We start from the raw sequence: 21,210 nt of genomic DNA on the forward strand, positions 1-21,210 counted from the left end.
TACACTTTAGTTTTTAATTTAGTCGTTTAATTTAGTCAAGAGCGCATGCTGGAATAAACGGTGTTCGTGTCCAAGCGGTGCTGGACGCGAGTTGACGTTTGCAGGAACAGAGTAACGTGGATTTTCCCCCCGGGACCATTCATTCCATTAGCAAACCGTACTGCTTAGCTGCAATATCAACGTCTGGCCGCTGCGGGGCAGCAAAGAGTCCGTTCAGTCACCTGGCCGCGTCCCCTCGCGACTTCTGAACGGAAAGCGCAAGAGGCGGGAACGTCGAAGCAGGAGCCTCGCGGCACACCGTAGCAAAGCGCCTTCCCGGCGGCCGCGGTCGTTGAGGCGCTTCCCCGCGGTCATGGCGGCCGATTCCCGTTCGCTCCTCGCCGCGACCGGGAGCCGATTCGTCGTGGTGGGAGGTGGGATCGCGGGAGTGACGTGCGCTGAGAGGGTAAGGTATTGCTTTCCCCCTCAAGCGGCGGGGTGTGTGTGACTGTGCGCATGCGCGGCGTGCCAAGCTTGTGGGGGTTCCTGGTTCAATGCGCATGCGCGGCGTGCCAAACTTGTGCGGGTTCCTGATTCAGTGCGCATGCGCGGCGTGCCAAGCTTGTGCGGGTTCCTGGTTCAGTGCGCATGCGCGGCCGCTCTCCTGTTGAAGCCTGTGCAGGGACATGTTGCTTACTGCAGTAAAGAAAGAGGGAAGAGTCTTTGGTTCTTGTAGGTTATCCGGGCTGTGTAACCGTGGTCTTGGAATTTTCTTTCCTGACGTTTCGCCAGCAGCTGTGGCAGGCATCTTCAGAGGAGTAACACTGAAGGAGAGACACTGTCCTTCAGTGTTACTACTCTGAAGATGCCTGCCACAGTTGCTGGCGAAACGTCAGGAAAGAAAATTCCAAGACCACGGTTACACAGCCCGGATAACCTACAAGAACCAATGAACTCTGACCGTGAAAGCCTTCGACAATATATAGGGAAGAGTCTTGTTGATTAAGGCTTTGGAAAGCAACCTGTCAATTAAAGAGCTGGAGCTGCCCTTGACTTAGAGTAGCCAATTGTGTTAAGGGGCCGTGGCTCAGGGGTACAGCCTCTGCTTGGCATGCAGAAGGTCCCAGGTTCGGTCCCCGGCATCTCCAGTTAAAGGGACTAGGCGGGTAGGTGATGGGAAAGACCTCAATCTGAGATAGATAGTTGCAGCCAGTCTGAGTAGACAAGACTGACTTTGATGGACCAAGGGCCTGATTCAGTAGAAGGCAGCTTCATGTGTTCATGTGTACCCCTCCCCATTCCCACTGGTGGCTCAGGGCGACCATTGGAATAAGACAGCCTTTCTGGGAAAAAAAACTTTTTTATTAGCAGTGAAGAAAGCCTGCGATTCATCTGCCTGAAGTCAATTTCCAGGCCCCAGAGGAGAGTCCTGTTTCCTTCACAGTCACTTCTTGCTCCGTTGTATACTCCCTCCTTTTCAGACGCATATTTTGGATATCACATTGCTCATAATGATGTCACTTCATCTCCTCCCTTGCCTCCCTCTGTTAAAATACATTTCAAGTATGTTAGGATTGTCTTCGCTATCAAACCATCTCAGGATTCTGGAGGGGTTTCTCAAAGTGGTGGGGGGAATTTTCTAGCAATGTAGAGCTTCTAAAAGAACACATATCCTTCTCTCAAGTGGTACAGCAATTGTTCCATTCCTGGTCAAGCAGTCCTGACTAGGTGGCTGGAAGTTCTCTGGTGGAGACATCTGGCCAGTAGTTGAGCATCTGCTTGGTATGCAGAAGGTCCCAGGTTCAATCCCCAGCATCTCCAGTTAAAGGGACCAGGCAAGTAGGTGATGGGAAAGACCTCTGCCTGAGACCCTGGAGAGCTGCTGCCAGTCTGAGTAGACAATATTGACTTTGATGGACCAAGGGTCTGATTCAGTAGAAGGCAGCTTCATGTGTCGCTAGTCCAGCTTGTGCACACGTGCCATGTGGCAGGATCCCTGCAGAGTAGGAAAGCCGGCCTCCAGATGGGGCCTGGGTAGGGTTGCCAGCTCCGGGTTGGAAAATGCCTGGAGATTTTGGGGTGGAGCTTGAGGAGGGCGGGGTTTGGAGAGGAGGGACTTCAGTGCCATAGAGTCCAATTGCCAAAGCGGCCATTTTCTCCAGGTGAACTGATCTCTGTCAACTGGAAATCAGTTTTAATGGCAGGAGATCTCCAGCCACTACCTGGAGGTTGGCAACTCTAGACCTGGGGAATATTACAGCTCATCTCCAGACTACAGAGATCAGTTCCCCTTGAGAAAATGGATGCTTTGGAGGGTGGGCTGTATGGCATTGTACCCCACTGAGATCCCTGTCCTCCCCAGGCTCCATCCCCAAATCTCCAGGAATTTCCCAGCTAGAATCTGATTCAGTAGAAGGCAGCTTCATGTGTTGATGTGACTCACAAAAGCTTGCATGGTAATAAATTTTGTTAGTTTGTCTGTAACTGGGGTGTCAAACTCATTTGTTACGAGGGCCGGATATGACATAAATGTCACTTGCTCAGGCCGGGTCATGCCTTGCCAGCCCAGATCGAGAGTGGGGAGTGGGTGGAGGCAGCCTTGGCTGGCTTGCGGGCTAGATTCGGCCCATGGACCATATGTTTGACATCCCCAGTCTCTACGGTACCACAAGACTCCTGTTTTATTCTGTTTGCAAGTGTTTTTGTTCATGTATTACTCTCTCATTATGAAACTGTTGAAGTGTCTGGAAGAAAATGGATGAGTGGGGGTGTTAGAATATAAAATATCACCGAAAAATTAACTTTCCCCCTCTTTCCTTTTACAAGCTGGCGACTGAGTTTCCCTCTGATGATATTTTACTGATCACGGCATCTCCCGTTATAAAAGCAGTAATAAACTTCAGACAGGTGAGAAAGGCGGGTTCTGACCCTCGGAGGCTTAGGGTGTGGTGGTACACAGCCTATTGCAGGATTCCCGGATCTGTGTAGATCACTCTAGCTGTGGTTTGTAGGAATACCATGGGTGGGAGGCCAGGATTATAATTTCTGCACTTCTCTGATTTTCCATTTTGTTCACTTGGGATATGGTTTCCAAACCAGCAGTGAATATTCTTGAGTGAGATAGGCAGAGTTAGGATGGGAATAAAATGTTTATTGGCTGTGAGTGTTCTCTGTAACTGCTGCTATTAAATCAGTGGTTTTGTCACAGTATGTTTTGCTTTCCAGTATTAGTTCTTAGCATATTGGGAAGCTGAAAGAGTCTCTGAATTGGGTTGGTTTCTCCACTCCTACACATGAAGCCAGCTGGGTGACCTTGGGCTAGCCACAGCTCTCTTAGAGCTCTCTCAGCCCCATCAACCTCACAGAGTGTCTGTTGTGGGAAGGGACGGTGATTGTTAGCTGGTTTGATTCCTCCTTAAGCAGCAAGAGAAAGTCGGCATATAAAAACCAACTCTCCTTCTTCTAGACCCATTTAAATTGCTTTTACCTTACCAAAAAAGGAAGACCTAGATACAAATATGAGCATTATTTTACATGCATTCATTGCCCACACAATTATGCTGATTCACACAATCTTGGCAGCAGCCTGTTCATTCCCAAGGCAGTTGTGTGTTTTTACCAACCTGCTCCCCAGATGTAGTGTGTAGTCAACAGAGGAACTTCTGACATTGAGCCAATAAAAAGGAATGGCTGATGCAGCTGAAAAATTACTTTTAGCAGCAACCTTCACCGACTTCTGTTATTTTAAAACTATTATGCATGAAGCACTTACGCACACAGTGTTACACATAGCAAATGTGCAGTTGCAGCTTCAATAGGATTTGCATAATTTACCCCTGAAGTAATAGTGCTGTTTTTTCTGTCAGGTTTCCAGAGTCTTAGAAGAATTTGATGTTGAGGAACAAGCGAGCAGCGTGCTGGAGAGACGCTACCCTAACATCAAAGTTATCCAGTCTGGAGTAAAACAATTGAAAAGCGATGAGCGCGTAAGAGAACCTTTTATTCTTTTGATTTGGAACATGAAACATTCAAAGGGCAGATCAATTGCAGAAAGACGGCTGGTTTACCCTGAAGTCACTGTATTCGTTGCATGTATTAGTATTGCAACTCTTAGCAGTATAGCCCGATGAAGAATGACTCTAGTGTGAACTTAATGAAACCTATAGGACTGTACTGTTAACCTCATAGAATCATAGAGTTGGAAGGGACCACCAGGGTCATCTAGTCCAACCCCTGCACAATGCAGGAAATTCACAACTACCTCTTTCCCACACCCCCAGTGACCCCCACTCCATGCTCCGAAGATGGCCAAGATGCCCTCCCTCTCATGAACTGCCTAAGGTGATAGAATCAGCATTGCTGACAGATGGCCATCTAGCCTCTGCTCTCCTTCCATGTATGTCACCCAAATTTGAGCATGGCCTGATTTTTTAAATACAGGCATGGTGCTGTTCTATAAAGTGCTGTGTTCATTTAAAATTAAATAGGCAGTTCTTCAGTGGGATGGACTTCCTCTGGAGGTGGTGGGCTCTCCTTTAGAGGCTTTTAAGCTAAATGGCCAGCTGACAGCAATGCTGATCCTGTGAACTTCGGCAGATCATGAGAAGGAGGGCAGGAATGGTTGTGTCAGTGTTTGGCTCTTGCGGCCCTTTCTTGCATGCCCAGGGTAATGCCGATTGCCACTTTGGGGTCAGGAAACAATTTTCCTCCAGGCCAGATTGATCAGGGATCCTGGAGGTTTTTTGGCTTCCTGTGGGCATAGAGGGTCACTGGGGGAGCGGGGGAGGAGATAGTTGCGAATTTCCTGGCAACCCTGCATTTTCAAGCAACCTCTGATAAGACAGGAAAGAGGCTGCGTTCAGAACAAGACAGTGGGGAGGCACGCAGAACACATGGACACATGCAGCTGCCTTATACTGAATCAGACCCTTGGTCCATCAAAGTCAGTATTGTCTACTCAGACTGGCAGCGGCTCTCCAGGGTCTCAGGCAGGGGTCTTTCACATCACCTACTTGCCTAGTCCCTTTTACTTGAGATGCCAGGTATTGAACCCGGGACCTTCTGCATGCCAAGCAGATGCTCTACCACTGAGCCATCTGGTGCACGTGTAGGACACTGATCTCCACCCTTCACCCTTGGTTTCAAGTGTCACTTGAACAAAAGGGGCAAGTTCGTCTCGGCCTGCTGTCAGCCAGCAGAAATCTAGAGCGCAGCGTAAGCAGGCATTATCCTTTCATCACAAAGCAGGTGCTGCCACCCTGCGGAAATGTTTGTGCATCGCTTTTGGCTGATTCCCCGCATGGGTGGCTTTCATCTGACCTCAGCATGGAGGGCTTGGGATGGAGACCAATAATGGGGAGGGGCAGCCCCAGGTCGCAAAAATTACAGGGAAAACCTGGAAGCAGATGGGACAAATAATAAGGTCCCGTGCAGGAATCCCAGCCTTCGGTTGGAAAATGTCCTCCTTGACATTTTCCCAGGTGTCTATCAGCAAGAACAATGAGAAGCGGAAACAAATGGGAAGGGCTGTGGCTCCATGGTAGAGCATCTGCTTGGCATGCAGAAGGTCCCAGGTTCAATCCCCAGCATCTCCAGTTAAAGGGACTAGGCAAGTAGGTGATGGGAAAGGCCTCTGCCTGAGACCCTGAAGAGCCGCTGCCGGTCAGAGTAGACAATACTGACTTGGATGGACCGAGGGTCTGATTCGGTATAAGGCAGCTTCATGTGTAGAGAAAAGCGGGGTATAAAAGCCAACTCTTTTTCTTAAGAACCTAAGAAAAGCCATGCTGGATCAGACCAAGGCCCATCAAGGGAAGCTGATTGTAAGCCGGTTTGAGACTCCTTAAAGGTAGAGAAAAGTGGGTTATAAAAATTAACTCTTCTTTCAATCTGGTTGCAGAAAATCATCACTGAAGATGGCAAGGAGTATGCCTATGAGAAACTTTGTCTGTCCGCCGGAGCCAAGCCGAAATTAATTACCGAAGGAAACCCCTTTGTGTTGGGAATCCGGGATACAGACAGCGCTGTGGTAAAGCTGTTGGCTTGTGTTTATTAATATTTTTTCTCCTGTTGGAGCAGGCACTGTCCGAAATAGCTGTGAAACGTGGACAGTGCCGTCAAGTCGCAGCCGACTTAATGGCAACCCTGTAATGTTTTCAGAACAAGAGACTAACAGAAGTGGTTTGCCATTGTCTGCTTCTGCACAGCCATCCTGAACTTCCTTGCCGGTCTCCCATCCAAGTACTAACCTGGGCCAACCCTGCTTAGCTTCAGAGAGCTGATGAGATTGGGCTAGCCTGGGCAATCTAGGGTGGGCAGCCCTACAGTTATGTGATGCAGAGATGTTAGGCCTGGACCCTTCCGCAGATTGTACGTGATGAGAATACTGGAAACATGAAAAAAGTAGGGAAGAGAAAGGTGCAGATGGGGAAAAAATGATTTGGCATACCCTTGTAAGCTAAACAGGCACTCATGGTGTAGTGGTTAAGAGCGGTGGTTTGGAGCGGTGGACTTTAATCTGGAGAGCCGGGTTTGATTCCCCACTCCTCCACATGAGTGGCGGATGCTAATCTGGTGAACTGGATTTGTTTCCCCACTCCTACACAGGAAGCCAGCTGGGTGACCTTGGGCTAGTCTCACTCAGCCCCGCCTACTTCACAGGGTGTCCACTGTGGGAAGGGGAAGTGATCGTAAGCCGGTTTGATTCTTCCTTAAGTGGTAGAGAAAGTTGGCATATAAAAACCAACTCTTCTTCTCATTTATTTAAAACATGTTCATTAGAAAATGTATATTTCTCCTCTCCAGTAAGTGGCATTAAGAGGATTTTGGGGGGCAGCCATAGAGGTCGCAGTGGAGTCTTAACAGAGGAAGTGGCAGCTAATCTGGGGAAGGTAGAAAAATAGGCAGCGTTAGGCATTCATCTCCCTATTTTATCTATCTCTTCAATGTATATTCAGAACATATAATTAGGAAAGCTGGATTAGATTTAGATGAAGGTGGAGTGAAAATTGGAGGGAGGAACATTAATAATTTGAGATATGCCGATGACACTACATTATTGGCAGAAAATAGTGAAGTTTTGAAACGACTACTGCTGAAAGTTAAAAGAGAAAGTGCCAAAGCAGGACTACAGCTGAACATCAAGAAAACAAAAGTAATGACTACAGGAGAATTACACAACTTTAAGGTTGACAATGAGGAAATTGAAATTGTTGAAGACTTTCTATTCCTTGGCTCCACTATCAACCAAAAGGGAGACTGGAGCCAAGAAATCAGAAGGAGATTGAGACTGGGAAGGGCAGCCATGAAGGAGCTAGAAAAGATTTTGAAGTGTAAGAATGTGTCATTGGCCACCAAGACTAGATTAATTCATGCCATCGTATTTCCTATTACTATGTATGGGTGTGAAAGCTGGACAGTGAAGAAAGCTGATAGGAAGAAAATAGATTCCTTTGAAATGTGGTGTTGGAGGAGAGTGTTACGGATACCGTGGACTGCCAAAAAACAAATCAGTGGGTTATAGATCAAATCAAGCCTGAACTGACCCTAGAAGCTAAAATGACTAAACTGAGGCTGTCGTATTTTGGTCACGTCATGAGACGACAAGAGTCACTGGAAAAGACAGTCATGCTAGGAAAAGTTGAGGGCAGCAGGAAAAGAGGAAGACCCAACCAGAGGATTGACTCAATAAAGGAATCCACAGCCCTCAGTTTGCAAGATCTGAGCAAGGCTGTCAAAGATAGGACATTTTGGAGGACTTTCATTCATAGGGTCGCCATGAGTCAGAAGCGACTTGACGATACTTAACACACACACAGGCTTTCATCTGTGAGGTCTGCCCCCCCTTCTACCCCTCCGGGATTCTTTAACACAGTTTGATTGATTTGACGGTTTTGCCTATTTCAGCACTGAATGGGGACCACTCAGTTTCTACCGTCTGTAACGATTTCTCTCTTCACTGTAGGAATTTCAGAAACATCTGGCAAAAGCCAAAAGAATAATTATTGTCGGAAATGGCGGCATTGCATTGGAATTGGTGTAAGTGAAACTTTTTTTTAAAAAGATAAATGTGCTTAAGAGACCTAATGTATACTAATAAGTTATGTACGGCACCTAGTGGCTTTATGTGTACATCCTATTGTTTAAAGTTGACCTGGCCCGATGTTCTTGCCTTGCTGGAGGAGAAAATGGTCATACGGGAAGTTGAGTAGAGAAAGTGGAACTTGGCTAATTGTTGGAGAGACAGTGTGGTGTAGTGGTTAGCATCAACCTTGATTATGGGAGGGCTGGGCTCAGAGCCTTAGGTAGCTTAGTAGGTTGCTTTGGGCAAAGTAGTCCTACGCAGGTTGAATGGTTTCTAATTAATGGGGTTGTAGAGAGGATGAACAGTACGCCTTTGTGGGATAGAAGTTAAGAGCGGCAGAGTCTAATCTGGAGAACCGGGTTTGAGTCCCCACTCCTACACATAAAGCCAGCTGGGTGACCTTGGGCTAGTCACAGTTCTCTCCAAACTCTCTCAGCCTCACCTTCCTCACAAGGTGTATGTTGTGGGGAGGGGAAGCAGATTGTAAATCGGTTTGATTCTTCCTTAAGTGGTAGAGAAAGTCAGCATATAAAAACCAACTCTTCTTCTTCATCTCTGCCTGAGACCCTGGGAGCCACTGCAGAGAATATTGACCTTGATGGACCAATGGTCTGATGCAGTATAAGGCAGCTAGCTGCATGTGTGTGTTCAGTATTGCAGACCCCAGCTTGCTGATACAATCACTTAGCTACAGTAGATGGCACTGCACTCCCAGTTTGAACTTTGTCCAATTCCTGCAACAGTTGGATTTCTCCTGAGCCTTGCCTGTGCCAGAATGTGACAGATAATTATACTTTTGCCTGCTGGGTGACCTTGGGCCGGTCACAGTTCTCTCAGAACTCTCTCAGCCCCACCTACCTCACAGGGTGCCTGTTTGGTGGGGGGGAAGAAGAAGGGAAGGCGATTTTAAGCCGCTTTGAGATTCCTTAAAGGTAGAGAAAATCAAGGTATAAAAACCAACTCTTCTTCTTCTACACAGTTTGTTAGGCACCATGAAGTAAAAGATCTCTACAAATCATTAAAGCCAATGATGTTGTAACACACAACAGGATTAGTATATTTTTTTAAAAAAATAGATCTGTCCGTCATCAGCCTTTTAGCTGATGTATTTCGGTGCAATCAAAACCTCAGGATCAGTGCCTTTTTGAGAAAAGCATGAAAGCTTGCAGTTTAATAGATACAGTACACCACTTCTTAGAAGAAAGGGATGATTTAATGGGGAATTGAAAAGAAAAGATTAGTCATGAACTAGACCAACAGCAGTTTAGAAGAGTACCTTGCCTTTAACTTTCAGCTAGGGCGATATACTGGTTAGAGCAGGGGTGTCAAACGGGCGGCCCATGGGCCGGAGGCGGCCCCCAGATGGCTTCCATCCGGCCCGCGAGGCAGCCAGCCCCCCCTCCCCCGCCCCTTTCTGGGCTACCTGGGGCTGCTCCGCCCCAGCCTAGCCAGCCGCCTTCCTCCAAGATTGCACTGTCTCCTGGCTGAGAGGCAGCCCGATCTTCAATCCCTCCCCTCCCCAACCAAGCTCCCACGTGGAGCTTGCCTGGGGTGGGGGTGGGGATCTGAAGATTGGGCTGTCCCCTGGCCGGGAGGCAGCCCAATCCTCAGTCTCTCCCCGCCCTAGTCAAGCCCCATAAGGAGCTTGCCTGGGGTGAGGGTGGGGGATCTGAAGATCAGGTTGTCCCCTGGCCGGGAGGCAGCCCGATCCTCAGTCTCTCCCCGCCCCAGTCAATCCCCATGTGGAGCTTGCCTGGGGTGGATGGGTGGGATCTGAAGATCGGGCTCTGTGTGTGTGTGTGAAGTGCCCTCATGGTTGAAGGCAGCAGGAAAAGAGGAAGACCCAACAAGAGATGGATTGATTCTACAAAGCAAGCCACAGCCCTCAGTTTGCAAGACCTGACAAGGCTGTTAAGGATAGAACAGTTTGGAGGACATTGATTCATAAGGTCACCAAAGTGTCCTATCCTTAACAGCCTTGCTCAGGTCTTGCAAACCAAGGGCTGTGGATTGATTGTAGAATCAATCCATCTCTTGTTGGGTTTTCCTCTTTTCCTGCTGCCTTCAACTTTTCCTAGCATGATTGTCTTTTCCAGTGACTCCTGTTTTCTCATGTGTCCAAAGTAGGACAGCTTCAGTTTAGTAATTTTAGCTTCTAAGGCCAGTTCAGGCTTGATTTGATCTATAACTCACTGGTTTTTCTGACAGTCCACTGTATCCATAACATTCTCCTCCAACACTCTGAATATGTATTTCCTAAATATGTATTTCCCTCCCTACATTGCACTGTTCAAATTATGCAGTAAGATGAGCAGCTTCCTGCTCGACAAGTGTAAACCTCAGCATCTGGAGCTCTAGGGCAACTTCTGAGGGTCAGGACTAAGTGAGCAAGATGTTGATCTCCTATCCTCAAGCCTCAGCAATCTTGCACTGCTGTTCTATAGGCAGAAAGAACTTCCCAAACTTTAATTCTCCATGCAATTCCTAAAACAAACAAGGGGATGTACTAAAAGGAATGATAGGATTGCCCATTGGAAACAATGGGAGAAGCTTGCAGGCCCACTGGAGATAATGGGATCCAAGAATGCCAGTTGACTTGCATGGGCTCCATTGAAATACATTACAGCACAAAAAAGTTGCGAAGAAAATGCGGAATGGATTTTCCATTAAAGTCTCTGGGCCCAAATAGACTACTCTGGGACTAGAAGGACAGGTCGCAGAGTGGAATGACAACCTCTGGGTAGCAGAAGTGTTCTGAGACTGGAATGACAGCACCTAGGAGTAGCAAAAGTGATCTGTGACTAGAATGACAGGTCAGGAGTGGAATGACAGCCACTGGGAGTAGCAGAAGTGTTCTGAGACTGGAATGACAGGTTGCAGAGTGGAATGACAGCCCCTGGGAGTAGCAGAAGTGTTCAGGAATGAAATGACAGCCCCCAATTGGAATGACAAGCCCTCGGAGTAGCAGAAGTGTTCTGGGACTGGAATGACAGCCCCCAGGAGTAGCAGAAGTGATCTGTGACTAGAACGATAGGTTGCAGAGTGGAATGACAGCCCCTTGAAGTAGCAGAAGGCTTCTGGGACTGGAATGACAGTCGTAGAATGCTTCCTGCTACTCCCAGGGGCTGTCATTCCACTCTGCGACATGTCATTCCAATCCCAGAGCACAAATTCTGTTCCTAGGCAGCCACACCCCCAGTCCAGATCAAATTTAATGCCAGGGACCAGAGATATAAACTGTACAGAAGACCCAGGCAAAGCCAATTAATGATATTATTTTTTACTTAAAATACAAACATGCTTAAACCAATAACAAAAATATCATTAATTGACTTTGCCTTTGTCTTCTATGAAGTTCGTATCTCTGGCACCTGGCACTACATTTTATGGTATTTATTTATTTGGTACACATAACCTGGCCCAACCTATTGACATTTATGTCATATCCGGCCCTCATAAGAAATGAGTTCGACACCCCTGGGTTAGAGTGTTGAGTTAGGATCTGGGTAAACCCAGGTTCAAATCTCTGCCCTGCGATGGCAGCTCCCTAGGTGATTCTGGGCCAGTCAGTCACTCTCAGCCTACCCTACCTTACAGGGTTGTAGTGAGGATAAAATGGAGAAGAGGAGAATGATGTAAGCCGCTTTGGGTCCCCTTGTGGGAGAAAGGCTGGGCATAAATGAAGCACATGAATATTACCCTTCCTTCCCACTGATTTTAAATTTACTGTCACCAATTTAAAATTGGCCCTTATCGCTTTGCCAGGCGATCTAGTAGCACAACCTTTCTCTTGTAAAAATGCTCAGCGGGGGTGCTGTTCTCTCTTTTTTCAGAAAGAAGGGAAAAGACATTGGGGGGGGAAAGACATAATGTGCAAGTTGACAGTGCTCAGGCTTTTTTTGTTAATTTTAATTCTCTCTCCAGCTACGAAATTGAAGGTTGCGAAGTGATCTGGGCTATCAAAGACAAAGCGATTGGAAACACCTTCTTCGACGCAGGAGCGGCCGAATTCCTGATTCCAAAGCTGCGCGCGGAGAAGCCGGAGCCTCCGATCACTTGTAAGAGGACAAAATATACAATGGCAGGTAGGCAGAGTTCACAACAGAGTGCCCGGCATCCTTGTTGGCATGTGCGGTGGTTTTTTTTTTTCAAAAGCGTGCAAACCTTTGCACCAGTCAAATCGACGTGCTTTAAAATTTTTGGAATTGTGAGACCTAATGCAGAATAGCAGTTTGGCATGTGAGCTATGAATGTCTGTTTCAGCACCTTTGGGCAGTGGGGCTCAGCAGGTGTCCCCAACATGGTGCCTGCCAACGGGGCCAGGTAGGGCTTTTGCCCAGCAAGGGTTCTGACTACTGGAGATTTGATTGGCTGTGCAGATTTTTTTTAAATGTTGCTTTGGCAGCAGCCGCCACCACTTCAACAGAATCCGCACTGTATTACTGAAGTTAAGCTGTGGCCATCATGTTGTGGCTGGCTCCACCTCCTGCGGCAGCCGGTTTGTGGCAGCCGTTTTGTTGCCGCGCCCACCACGTCGTGTCAGAATTCCAGAGGTGCCCGCAGGCTCGAAAAGGTTGGGGACCCCGGCATGCAGAGTTCCATTCCCATCTCACTGGCTACCAGCCGCTGCTGTCTTACCCCCAAGACACCCTTGCCCACCTCCTGCAGAGTAATAATACTGGCTGACTTGGTAGGGATTACTGAAGTAGAGTATGGAACACTCTAGAGCACTTTTAAAAATTACTATTACCTTTTTTACTCCAAAGCCCTTTTTAAAATCACTATTTACTGTTTTGTTCATTAAATTAATACGCCAGTATTGCATAGAGGTTAGAGAATCAGATTAGGAACTAGGAGGCCCTTGTTTGAACCCCCTCTCTGGAAGCTTGCTGGGTGACCTTGGGCCAGTCACACCCTCTCTGCCCAACCTACCTCACAGGATAAAACGGGAGGCGCTGAGCTCCTTGTGGAAAGATTAAAAGATAGTGGACAGAATTTGCTCAGATCCAAGGCTTCTGCAAATGGAGCGATTTTGCCTCCTTTCTCAGTCGCCACTGAGGATCTAAGGACCTGTGTAGCAGGAGAAGCTGAGGCCAAGAAGAGGCATCGAACGGTCTCTTCGCCCTGCTCTTGCATTCGCTTTTGCTGTGTTCACAGAACTGCCTCCTCTTGTGTGAGAGCCAGCCCGCCTTTTTATATACACAGGGCGAGGGTGAGGCAGTTTGCTTCAACTCCTCTGTCCCTTGCTGCATGGCACCTTTGTCTGTCCCACAGAGGCCCCCCAGAGGTCTGTTCTGAAGAATTCCGCTTGGAGTCGTCATTGTGAAAGGAAAATCTTGCGTAGCTGTAGAAGGGGAGTTAGGCAGATTGATGGAGGGAGAGATTCCTCAACTGTAACCAGTCATGGTGACTAATGGGAACCTGCACATTCAGAAGCAGTCTACCTCTGCATACCAGTGGCAGGAGGCAACATCAGGGGAAGGCGTCGGCCTCTATGCCCTGTAGTTAGACCTCCAGAGGAATTGGTTGGCCGCAGTGTGAGACAGGATGCTGGACTAGAGGGACTACTGGTCTGATCCAGCAGGGCTCTTCTCATGAAAAGAAGTACTGAGACTCTGTGGGATTCCATATACCTTGCATTGCCAGTCTTTGGCTTTGGTTCTTGGCCTTTCTGGTACATCTGGCTCCTGAGGGAAGCACATTAGCCCTCGAGGTGATGGTCTCTGACTATCAAACTGCCTGTGCTCCGTACTGATGAACGCCTTACAGCAAGATGATGCCGACTTTATAGTGCCTGCCCCCCTGTGAGGGAGTCTGGCTGTTCTGGCCCTCAGATTAGCATCTGTAGAATGGTTTGGTGATCTAAGCTGTCTAATGCCAACACGCCTTGGTCTCTTCCTTGATTTTTTTTTCCAGAAAGTGAGAAGGAAGAAAAAGCTGGAGCCAGTCTTAGGAAACTGGGCAGTGCTTTGGGTCCTGATTGGCACGAGGGCTTGCATCTCAAGGGAGCAAAAGAGGTGGGACTGTTTCTCCTCATGTTGTGTCCTTAGGTACCCGGTCGCCTGTGTGGGGATATGGAATTACCAGCACTGTGAGTCCTATCCTCTGCTGTCAATAGGAATAGCTCCCTGCCCTCCTCTAAGCGACAGCCCTTCAAATACTTAAAGAGAGCAATCCTGTCCCCCCTCAACCTCCTCTTCTCCAGACTAAACATTCCCAACTGCCTCAGCTTTTCCTCATAGGGCTTGGTGTCCAAGACCCCTGATCATCCTGGTCACTCTCCTCTGTACCCGCTCCATTCTGTCCACATCCTTTTTGAAGTGAGGCCTCCAGAACTGCACACAACACTCCAGGTGCGGCTTGACCAGTGCAGTGTACAGCGGAACTGTGACATCTTGTGATTTGGATGTCATGTTTGGATCCTCTTTCCTGTTTGCTTGCACTAATTCCCCTTCTTAAAAACAGCTCAGAATTCTACTACATGTGCCAACCTGTCTTTTTGTCGTCTCATACCCTACCAGAAAATATTTTTGTTAGTCTTTAAGGTGCTACTGGACTGTTGCCCTTTTTGTCGTCTGTTAGACTTCACATTGATCAAGGCCCCTAAACACACACAGTCCAGTATACATCAGTATGATTGGTGTGATCTATACACCAGCATGCCAGACCTTGGTTTGATCCACCAAGGTAATTCACATGCCCTTCATGGGCTTGGAAGGACTCCATTGTCTGTATTCACTGTAGGGGAACACCTTTTAAAGGCTGTTGGTACTATTGCTAGTGCTTACGATATTAAGGAATGCCTTTGTCCCTTTCTCTTAAGCTGTCCCATAAAGTTCACATTGAAAGCCTGTGCGAAATAAAGAAAATCTACCTTCAGGCAGAATTCCAGCGGTCACAGAAAGTATCCTTGACTTTCCCAAAAGCTCAACAGGATGAGGGGAAGGCAGAACCAGATCAAGGTAAGCAGAACTTATAAAAGAGCAGAGAACTCATTTGCTGACCAAGACATGGCTTGCCCCATGTAATTTGAGACTGACTACTGAGAATTGGGGAATCTACCCGAAGAAGAGTTAGTCCTCCAATATCCCCGTTAATGTCCCCCATAAGAAGCATATTATGATAAGAATGTGAGGAAAAAAATAATGATTTTATAACATATGGAGATATGATAAACTCGCAAGGAGAAATCAAGTCTTGGCAAAAGATGAAGGATGAAGGCAAAAAAGTGCAATGGCGATTATATTTTCAATGAGTTTCAAGATTAAAAAAGGACATTCACTCAGCAAGAGGCACAGTAAGGGAAATGACAAAATTCGAAAAAGTGATAATGCAGGGAAAACCCCACTTTTTAGGTCGAATTTATAAACTATTACTTCAATTTGTCACAGAAAGAGAACAAATTAAAACACATATGGTTAGATGGATGCGCAATTTTAAGGAAGAGATATCTCTCCAACAGTGGGAAACCTTATGGACGAAACATATAAAATTTACAGCAAATCAAACATTAAAATTGGTATAAGGTGTTTTATCGGTGGTATATTACTCCAAAGGATATCGAGAAGAGGGACAGGAACTATAATGAGAAATTTTGGAAATGCAAAAGGCAGACGGCACCCTTCATCATATGTGGTGGACGTGCAAAAAGACCCCCCCCCCCAAGGAAAGTAATACCTGCTGAAATCTAGAAAAACCTTTAAAATTACATTTGGTATGGAAGCCAAGAGCAAAAATCTTGTAAGAATTGTTTAGATATATGATAACAGTGGCCAGCGTTATATTTGCAACAAAATGGAAAGCGAAAGAGTGTCCTCGTTGGGAGGACAGGGAAAGTAAACTAGCCAAATGAATATGCAGTAATGGCAAAATTAACGAACAATGTGAATAATAGACCAAAGAATTTCAAGACAAATGGAAAGCATACTACTCCTGTTAGTCTTAAAAATGGGAAGCAGAGAAGGAGGTTGTTCAAATGATATGTATGAATCACTAATAATCCTTTTGTTATATTGCATTGAAAAGGTGTTAAAAGGGGGGAGTCTAAATATATTACAGAGATAATATATGAACTTTATTTTCAATATTTGGGATTTATTTTTATAAATTTATGTATAGATTTGTAATAGAAATCACCACTGCAAGTTCTTTTTTCATTCTGTTTTATCACAGTTCACTCTACAATATTGTCGAACATCATTATTGTGTTAATCAAATATTGTGTAGTGTATCTTATGTAAAATCTTCTTTCTTTTGTGAGAATGAAAAAAACCTTTAAAAAGACGCAGCTTGCCAACTCCACGTGGGCTGTTGGTTGCTCCATCTAAAGATATAGAGCTCACAGAGCGTGAGGATCATCATCTTAAGCATAACCTATGAACTGATGAAAAAGAGGCAAGGTCCCTTCCCCTCCTCTGGTGTTAATAAGGTGCTCTCCTTTCAGAAGTGTGGCCAGTGTATGCAGAACTCACCAACGGGAAGGTGTACGGCTGTGACTTCATTGTCAGCGCCACCGGAGTGGTTCCAAATGTCAGGCCCTTCCTCGAGGGAAATAACGTAAGGATTAAGGGTGAATCTGACTGGTGCAGGTTTTTTCCAAACCAGGGCTGGAGGTGGGAGAGCAGCCTTGGTTTGTTTGTTTTTTCATCTCCTACAAGGATTTTTTTAAGAGCCCGTGGTACAGAGTGGTAAGCTGCAGTACTGCAGTCCAAGCTCTGCTCACAACCTGAGTTCGATCCCAACGGAAGTTGGTTTCAGGTAGCCGGCTCAAGGTTGACTCAGCCTTCCATCCTTCTGAGGTCGGTAAAATCAGTACCCAGCTTGCTGGGGGTAAAGGGAAGATGACCGGGGAAGGCACTGGCAAACCACCCCATAAACAAAGTCTGCCTAGTAAACGTCGGGATGTGACATCACCCAATGAGTCAGGAATGACCCAGTGCTTGCACAGGGGACCTTTACCTTTTTTTAGTCTGACACTTTAACCAGTACACCATGTGGTATCTAAATTGGGATGAATCAATTGCATGTTTCTTATTAAGGTGCCATCTTTTTCAAAAAATACACACTTATTTATTTAAGATTTATAAACAACGTTCCCAGTTTATTATATAAAACTCTGGCCAAGGGGAATTGTCCCCTTCTCTCTCCCTTGTTCATTTTTAACAACCACTTTTTAAATTATTTTGTTCAGTTTGCTCTGGGCCAAGATGGAGGTTTAAAGGTGGACAAAGAGATGGGCACTTCGCTACCAGATATCTACGCAGCGGGAGACATCTGCACAACATCGTGGGAGCCCAGTCCAGTATGGCAGCAGGTAAAGCAAATGTGGGTTGTACTCCCAGCCAGGGTTTTGGGGAGAGAAGGGTCTGTATCTTGTGACCAACGCATCTGCGTGCAATGGAATTGGAGGCTAACAGCCCATTCCTGAGGGGGAGGGCTGCGCCGGTGGCTGGAGGTAGCGCAGCCACGCTGCCTCCAAAGGAGGTTTTGGCCCCCCCACTGAAGCCAAAACCTTGCCCTTACTTGCAAGCCCTATGGATCCACTCCATAGGGTTCCATGGGGCTACACCACCTTTTGAGGTGTAAGTAAGGGCAAGTAAGGGCAAAGGGGGTGTTCCCGGGCTGAAAGGGCTTAGGAGGCTGCCTAATGCACGAGCATTGAAGAACTTTCACAGTTCTGTGAAGTATTTATACATACAGAAGAGCATTCTTGGAGTGAAAATTGGCTTGCTGTATTTTGTAGCGCAAAATGAGACGGTTGCAGCAGTTTCTCCTATAAGCCGGCTATTTGAGACAAGGCTCTCGGAACCAGGGACACAGAGGCCTTTAGACAATAATCTGGGTGTCAACACAGGTGCCTCTCATTGTCTTTCCTTTTTCAGATGAGGCTCTGGACCCAGGCGCGGCAGATGGGATGGTATGCTGCGAAATGTATGGCTGCCAATGTTTTAGGGGAACCCACCGAAATGGACTTCAGCTTTGAGCTCTTTGCTCACGTGACAAGATTTTTCAATTACAAGGTAACTCAGCAGCTCGTGAAGAACTGCATGCCATTTTGTAATTCCTTGATTTCCAACGATGGGCAGGGCAGCTAGCAAGTAAATGTGTCAGGCCTATACTTCAAAGTTTGGCTTTATAATAAACTTTATTCTGTATGTTGCATTTTATAGTTAAATACTGCAATTGATGGTTTGCTTATTTATTTATTGCCGTCAAGTCACAGGTAACTTATGGCGACCCCCGGTGGGGATTTCGAGGCAAGAGACGTTCAGAGGTGGTTTGCCATTCCCTGCCTCCATGTCATGACCCTGGTATTCCTTGGAGGTCTCCTATCCAGATTCCTTCCTTGGACTGACCCTTGTTAGCTTCTGAGATCTGACGAGACCAGGCTAGCCTGGGGCTATCCAATTCAGGGCTTGCTGATGTAGGCCTACAAAAATGCCGTCAGAGGGTATTTGGGTCTCGTTTTAGCCCACGACTTGTAGTTAAGCTCCTAAGAACAGTTCCTGGTTAGCTCTGGACTCTGCATGTTTATTCACGTGTATATATGGAACAGTTGCTACCAGCATCAATCCTTAAAATGCTGTGGGGTTTTTTTGAGATTTTATAGAGTTAGCACAACGGTGATTGATTATTGTATGACTGATCCTAAATTGCTGTACTTGTTCTGTTTGATCTTCCAAGGCAGGAAGTCTGGATTATTGTATGTAAATTCTAACAATCCAGAGTGTGTGCTCTCTTGTTAGATTCGAGGCCAGTAGCACTGTAGAGACCAACAGGATTTTCAGCGTATGAGCTTTCGAGAGTCAAAGCTTCCATTGTCAAATAGAGAGCTTTGAGTCCCGAAAGCTGATACCCTGAGAATCTTGTCGGTCTCTACAGTGCTACTGGACTCAAATCTAGCTCTTTTCCTGCAGACCAACACACAGCTACCCTTCAAAACTGTGTTCTCGTGTATAATCTGTGACCAAGTGGACTTTCACAGTACAATTTCTCGTAAGAGTTTGAGCTCACTGTGTGGATGGTACACATAAAAGAATGTGTGGGATAATTCCACCTTTAAGATAAAGAAGAGTTGGTTTTTATATGCTGACTTTCTCTACCACTTAAGGGAGACTCAAACCAGCTTACAAGTGCCTTCCCTTCCTCTCCCCACTCATACCCTGCCAGAAATTTTGTTAGTCTTTAAGGTGCTGCTGGACTCTTGCTCTTTTCTACTGCTAGTGACAGGCTAACATGACTACCTATCGTGATCTATCTCCCCACAACAGACACCTTGTGAGGTAGGTGAGGCTGAGAGCTCGAAGAGAACTGTGACTAGCCCAAGGACACCCAGCACGCTTCATGTGGAGGAGTGGGGAATCAAGCCCAGCTCTCCAGATTAGAGTCCATCCCTCTTAACCACTACACCACGCTGGCTCTAAACACAAAGCAAATCTATGGAAAGGCTGTGTTATGCAATTTTTGTCACTCTTGCATGCGTAAGCCCAAGAAGATGTTTGCAGTTTATAACTTTTGCTTGTATTCCTACAGGTGGTTCTGCTAGGAAAATACAACGGCCAAGGACTGGGGTTAGACCACGAGCTGATGCTGAGATGCACCAAAGGCCAGGAGTATGTCAAAGTGGTGATGCAGAATGGACGAATGATGGGCGCCGTGCTCATTGGCGAAACCGACCTGGAGGAAACGTTTGAAAACTTGATTCTCAATCAGATGGATCTTTCCCGCTACGGGGAAGATCTCCTAGATCCAAACATAGACATAGAGGATTACTTTGACTGAGCTTCTGAAAATGTCACTGTCTTGGACTTTTTACATCAGCCTGGGTTTTTAGAAAGGGGGTTCCCCCACGTGGAGAACAGACATACGCGTGTATGACTGTGGTTACCTTGAAATGGACACGAGGGGCGCTTTCAAGTGGCGACCTTGCAAGTGCAATAAGGTTGGCCGTGGAGCGGGACAAGGAAAGCACCAGCACTTTATAGCAGAGACTTCAGACGCTGACATCTTCATGTAATTTAAAAGTGACCTTTTACTACTGTTGTATTGCTTCTGTCGCAGCAGGGCTTAAACATGACAGAGCTCACAAGTAAGTCTTTGACAGTGCTTACTATTAACTACGTGAAATCAAAAATTCTCGCTCAGAGGGAGAAGGGCATCTTCATTATGGGTGTTTCCTTTTCCTCTTATCTCGGGAGGCAGGAACCAAATATTTAAATTTTTCTGACCTCTGAGGGTAAACGCCCCCTTATGACCAGTTCTATTTCCTGCCTTGAACGGGAGAGCAGCCTTCTAGCAGCTCTCTGCTACAGAAATAATAGAGAAACCTTAACCTTACTTATTAGACCTAAACATATTCTTATTTTAACAAACCTAAACTTAACCTAACTAATCTACTACTCAATTCTATTTACTGTCTTAATTTTCTGCCTATTCTCCTCAGAAGGGTCTTTTCCCGCCAAAAAAAAAAAAAAAAAAAAAATGGCGGATCGGCATCAGGACAGCTATATAGCACCTGCCAATTTAGACCCTAGCCTGCTAGTGGCCTTACCACTACAATTAGATGAACCCTCGGACAGTCACTCTGGTGACCTGAGGACCAAAACTCAAAAGGGAAAGGCAAAAGCGGCAAGAACGGCGCAGGCAAGTACAAACGGCTTGGCTCGACCGCTAACAAGCGCTCCAAATGCCTGCTGCAAAACGCACGCTGCTCTGCCGCGCCTGAAAGACGCGACTGCCAGATCGCAACAGAAAGCGGCCGGGAGAAAACAGTGGCGGTAGCCGCTCCTCCCACACAGCATGAACGGGGGAAATGAAGGAGGCTGGCGGCTCGCCTTTTTGCCTCGCCCGCCGTGCTCCGTCCTTAGGCGGCTCGCCTATTGTTATTCAAGGACGGGAAGCAGCGGGAAGCAGCCAGGAGAACACAGCGGCTATAGCCACTTCTCCCACACTGCACAAACGGGGAAAATGAAGGAGGCTGGCGGCTCGCCTTTTTGCCTCGCAATGCTCCGTCCTCAGGCGGCTCGCCTATTGTTATTCAAGGACGGGAAGCATCAACGGAGACATCGACTGCCGGTAAGGTGACTTCGCCCCCCCCTCATAGATGCAGCCTGTTTTACTCCTGTAAGAGCAGAGCTCTCCGCCCTGAT

At 46.8% G+C, this 21,210-nt stretch overlaps 1 protein-coding gene across 1 annotated transcript; it reads left to right on the forward strand.

Annotated features, from left to right (window-relative positions):
- The first annotated feature begins 352 nt into the window (after nt 1–352).
- On the forward strand, nt 353–19,872 carry PYROXD1 (pyridine nucleotide-disulphide oxidoreductase domain 1). The gene is made up of 12 exons (XM_056847076.1): nt 353–445; nt 2,806–2,886; nt 3,846–3,965; nt 5,879–6,007; nt 7,943–8,016; nt 11,987–12,147; nt 13,979–14,079; nt 14,886–15,024; nt 16,506–16,618; nt 17,253–17,375; nt 17,944–18,081; nt 19,595–19,872. The coding sequence occupies exons 1-12, from the start codon at nt 353–355 to the stop codon at nt 19,841–19,843; spliced, it is 1,521 nt and encodes a 506-aa protein (XP_056703054.1). The 3' UTR covers nt 19,844–19,872.
- The last annotated feature ends 1,338 nt before the right edge of the window (nt 19,873–21,210 follow it).

Source organism: Euleptes europaea, chromosome 3, assembly GCF_029931775.1.
Source record: "Euleptes europaea isolate rEulEur1 chromosome 3, rEulEur1.hap1, whole genome shotgun sequence".
NCBI classification, from domain to species: domain Eukaryota; kingdom Metazoa; phylum Chordata; class Lepidosauria; order Squamata; family Sphaerodactylidae; genus Euleptes; species Euleptes europaea.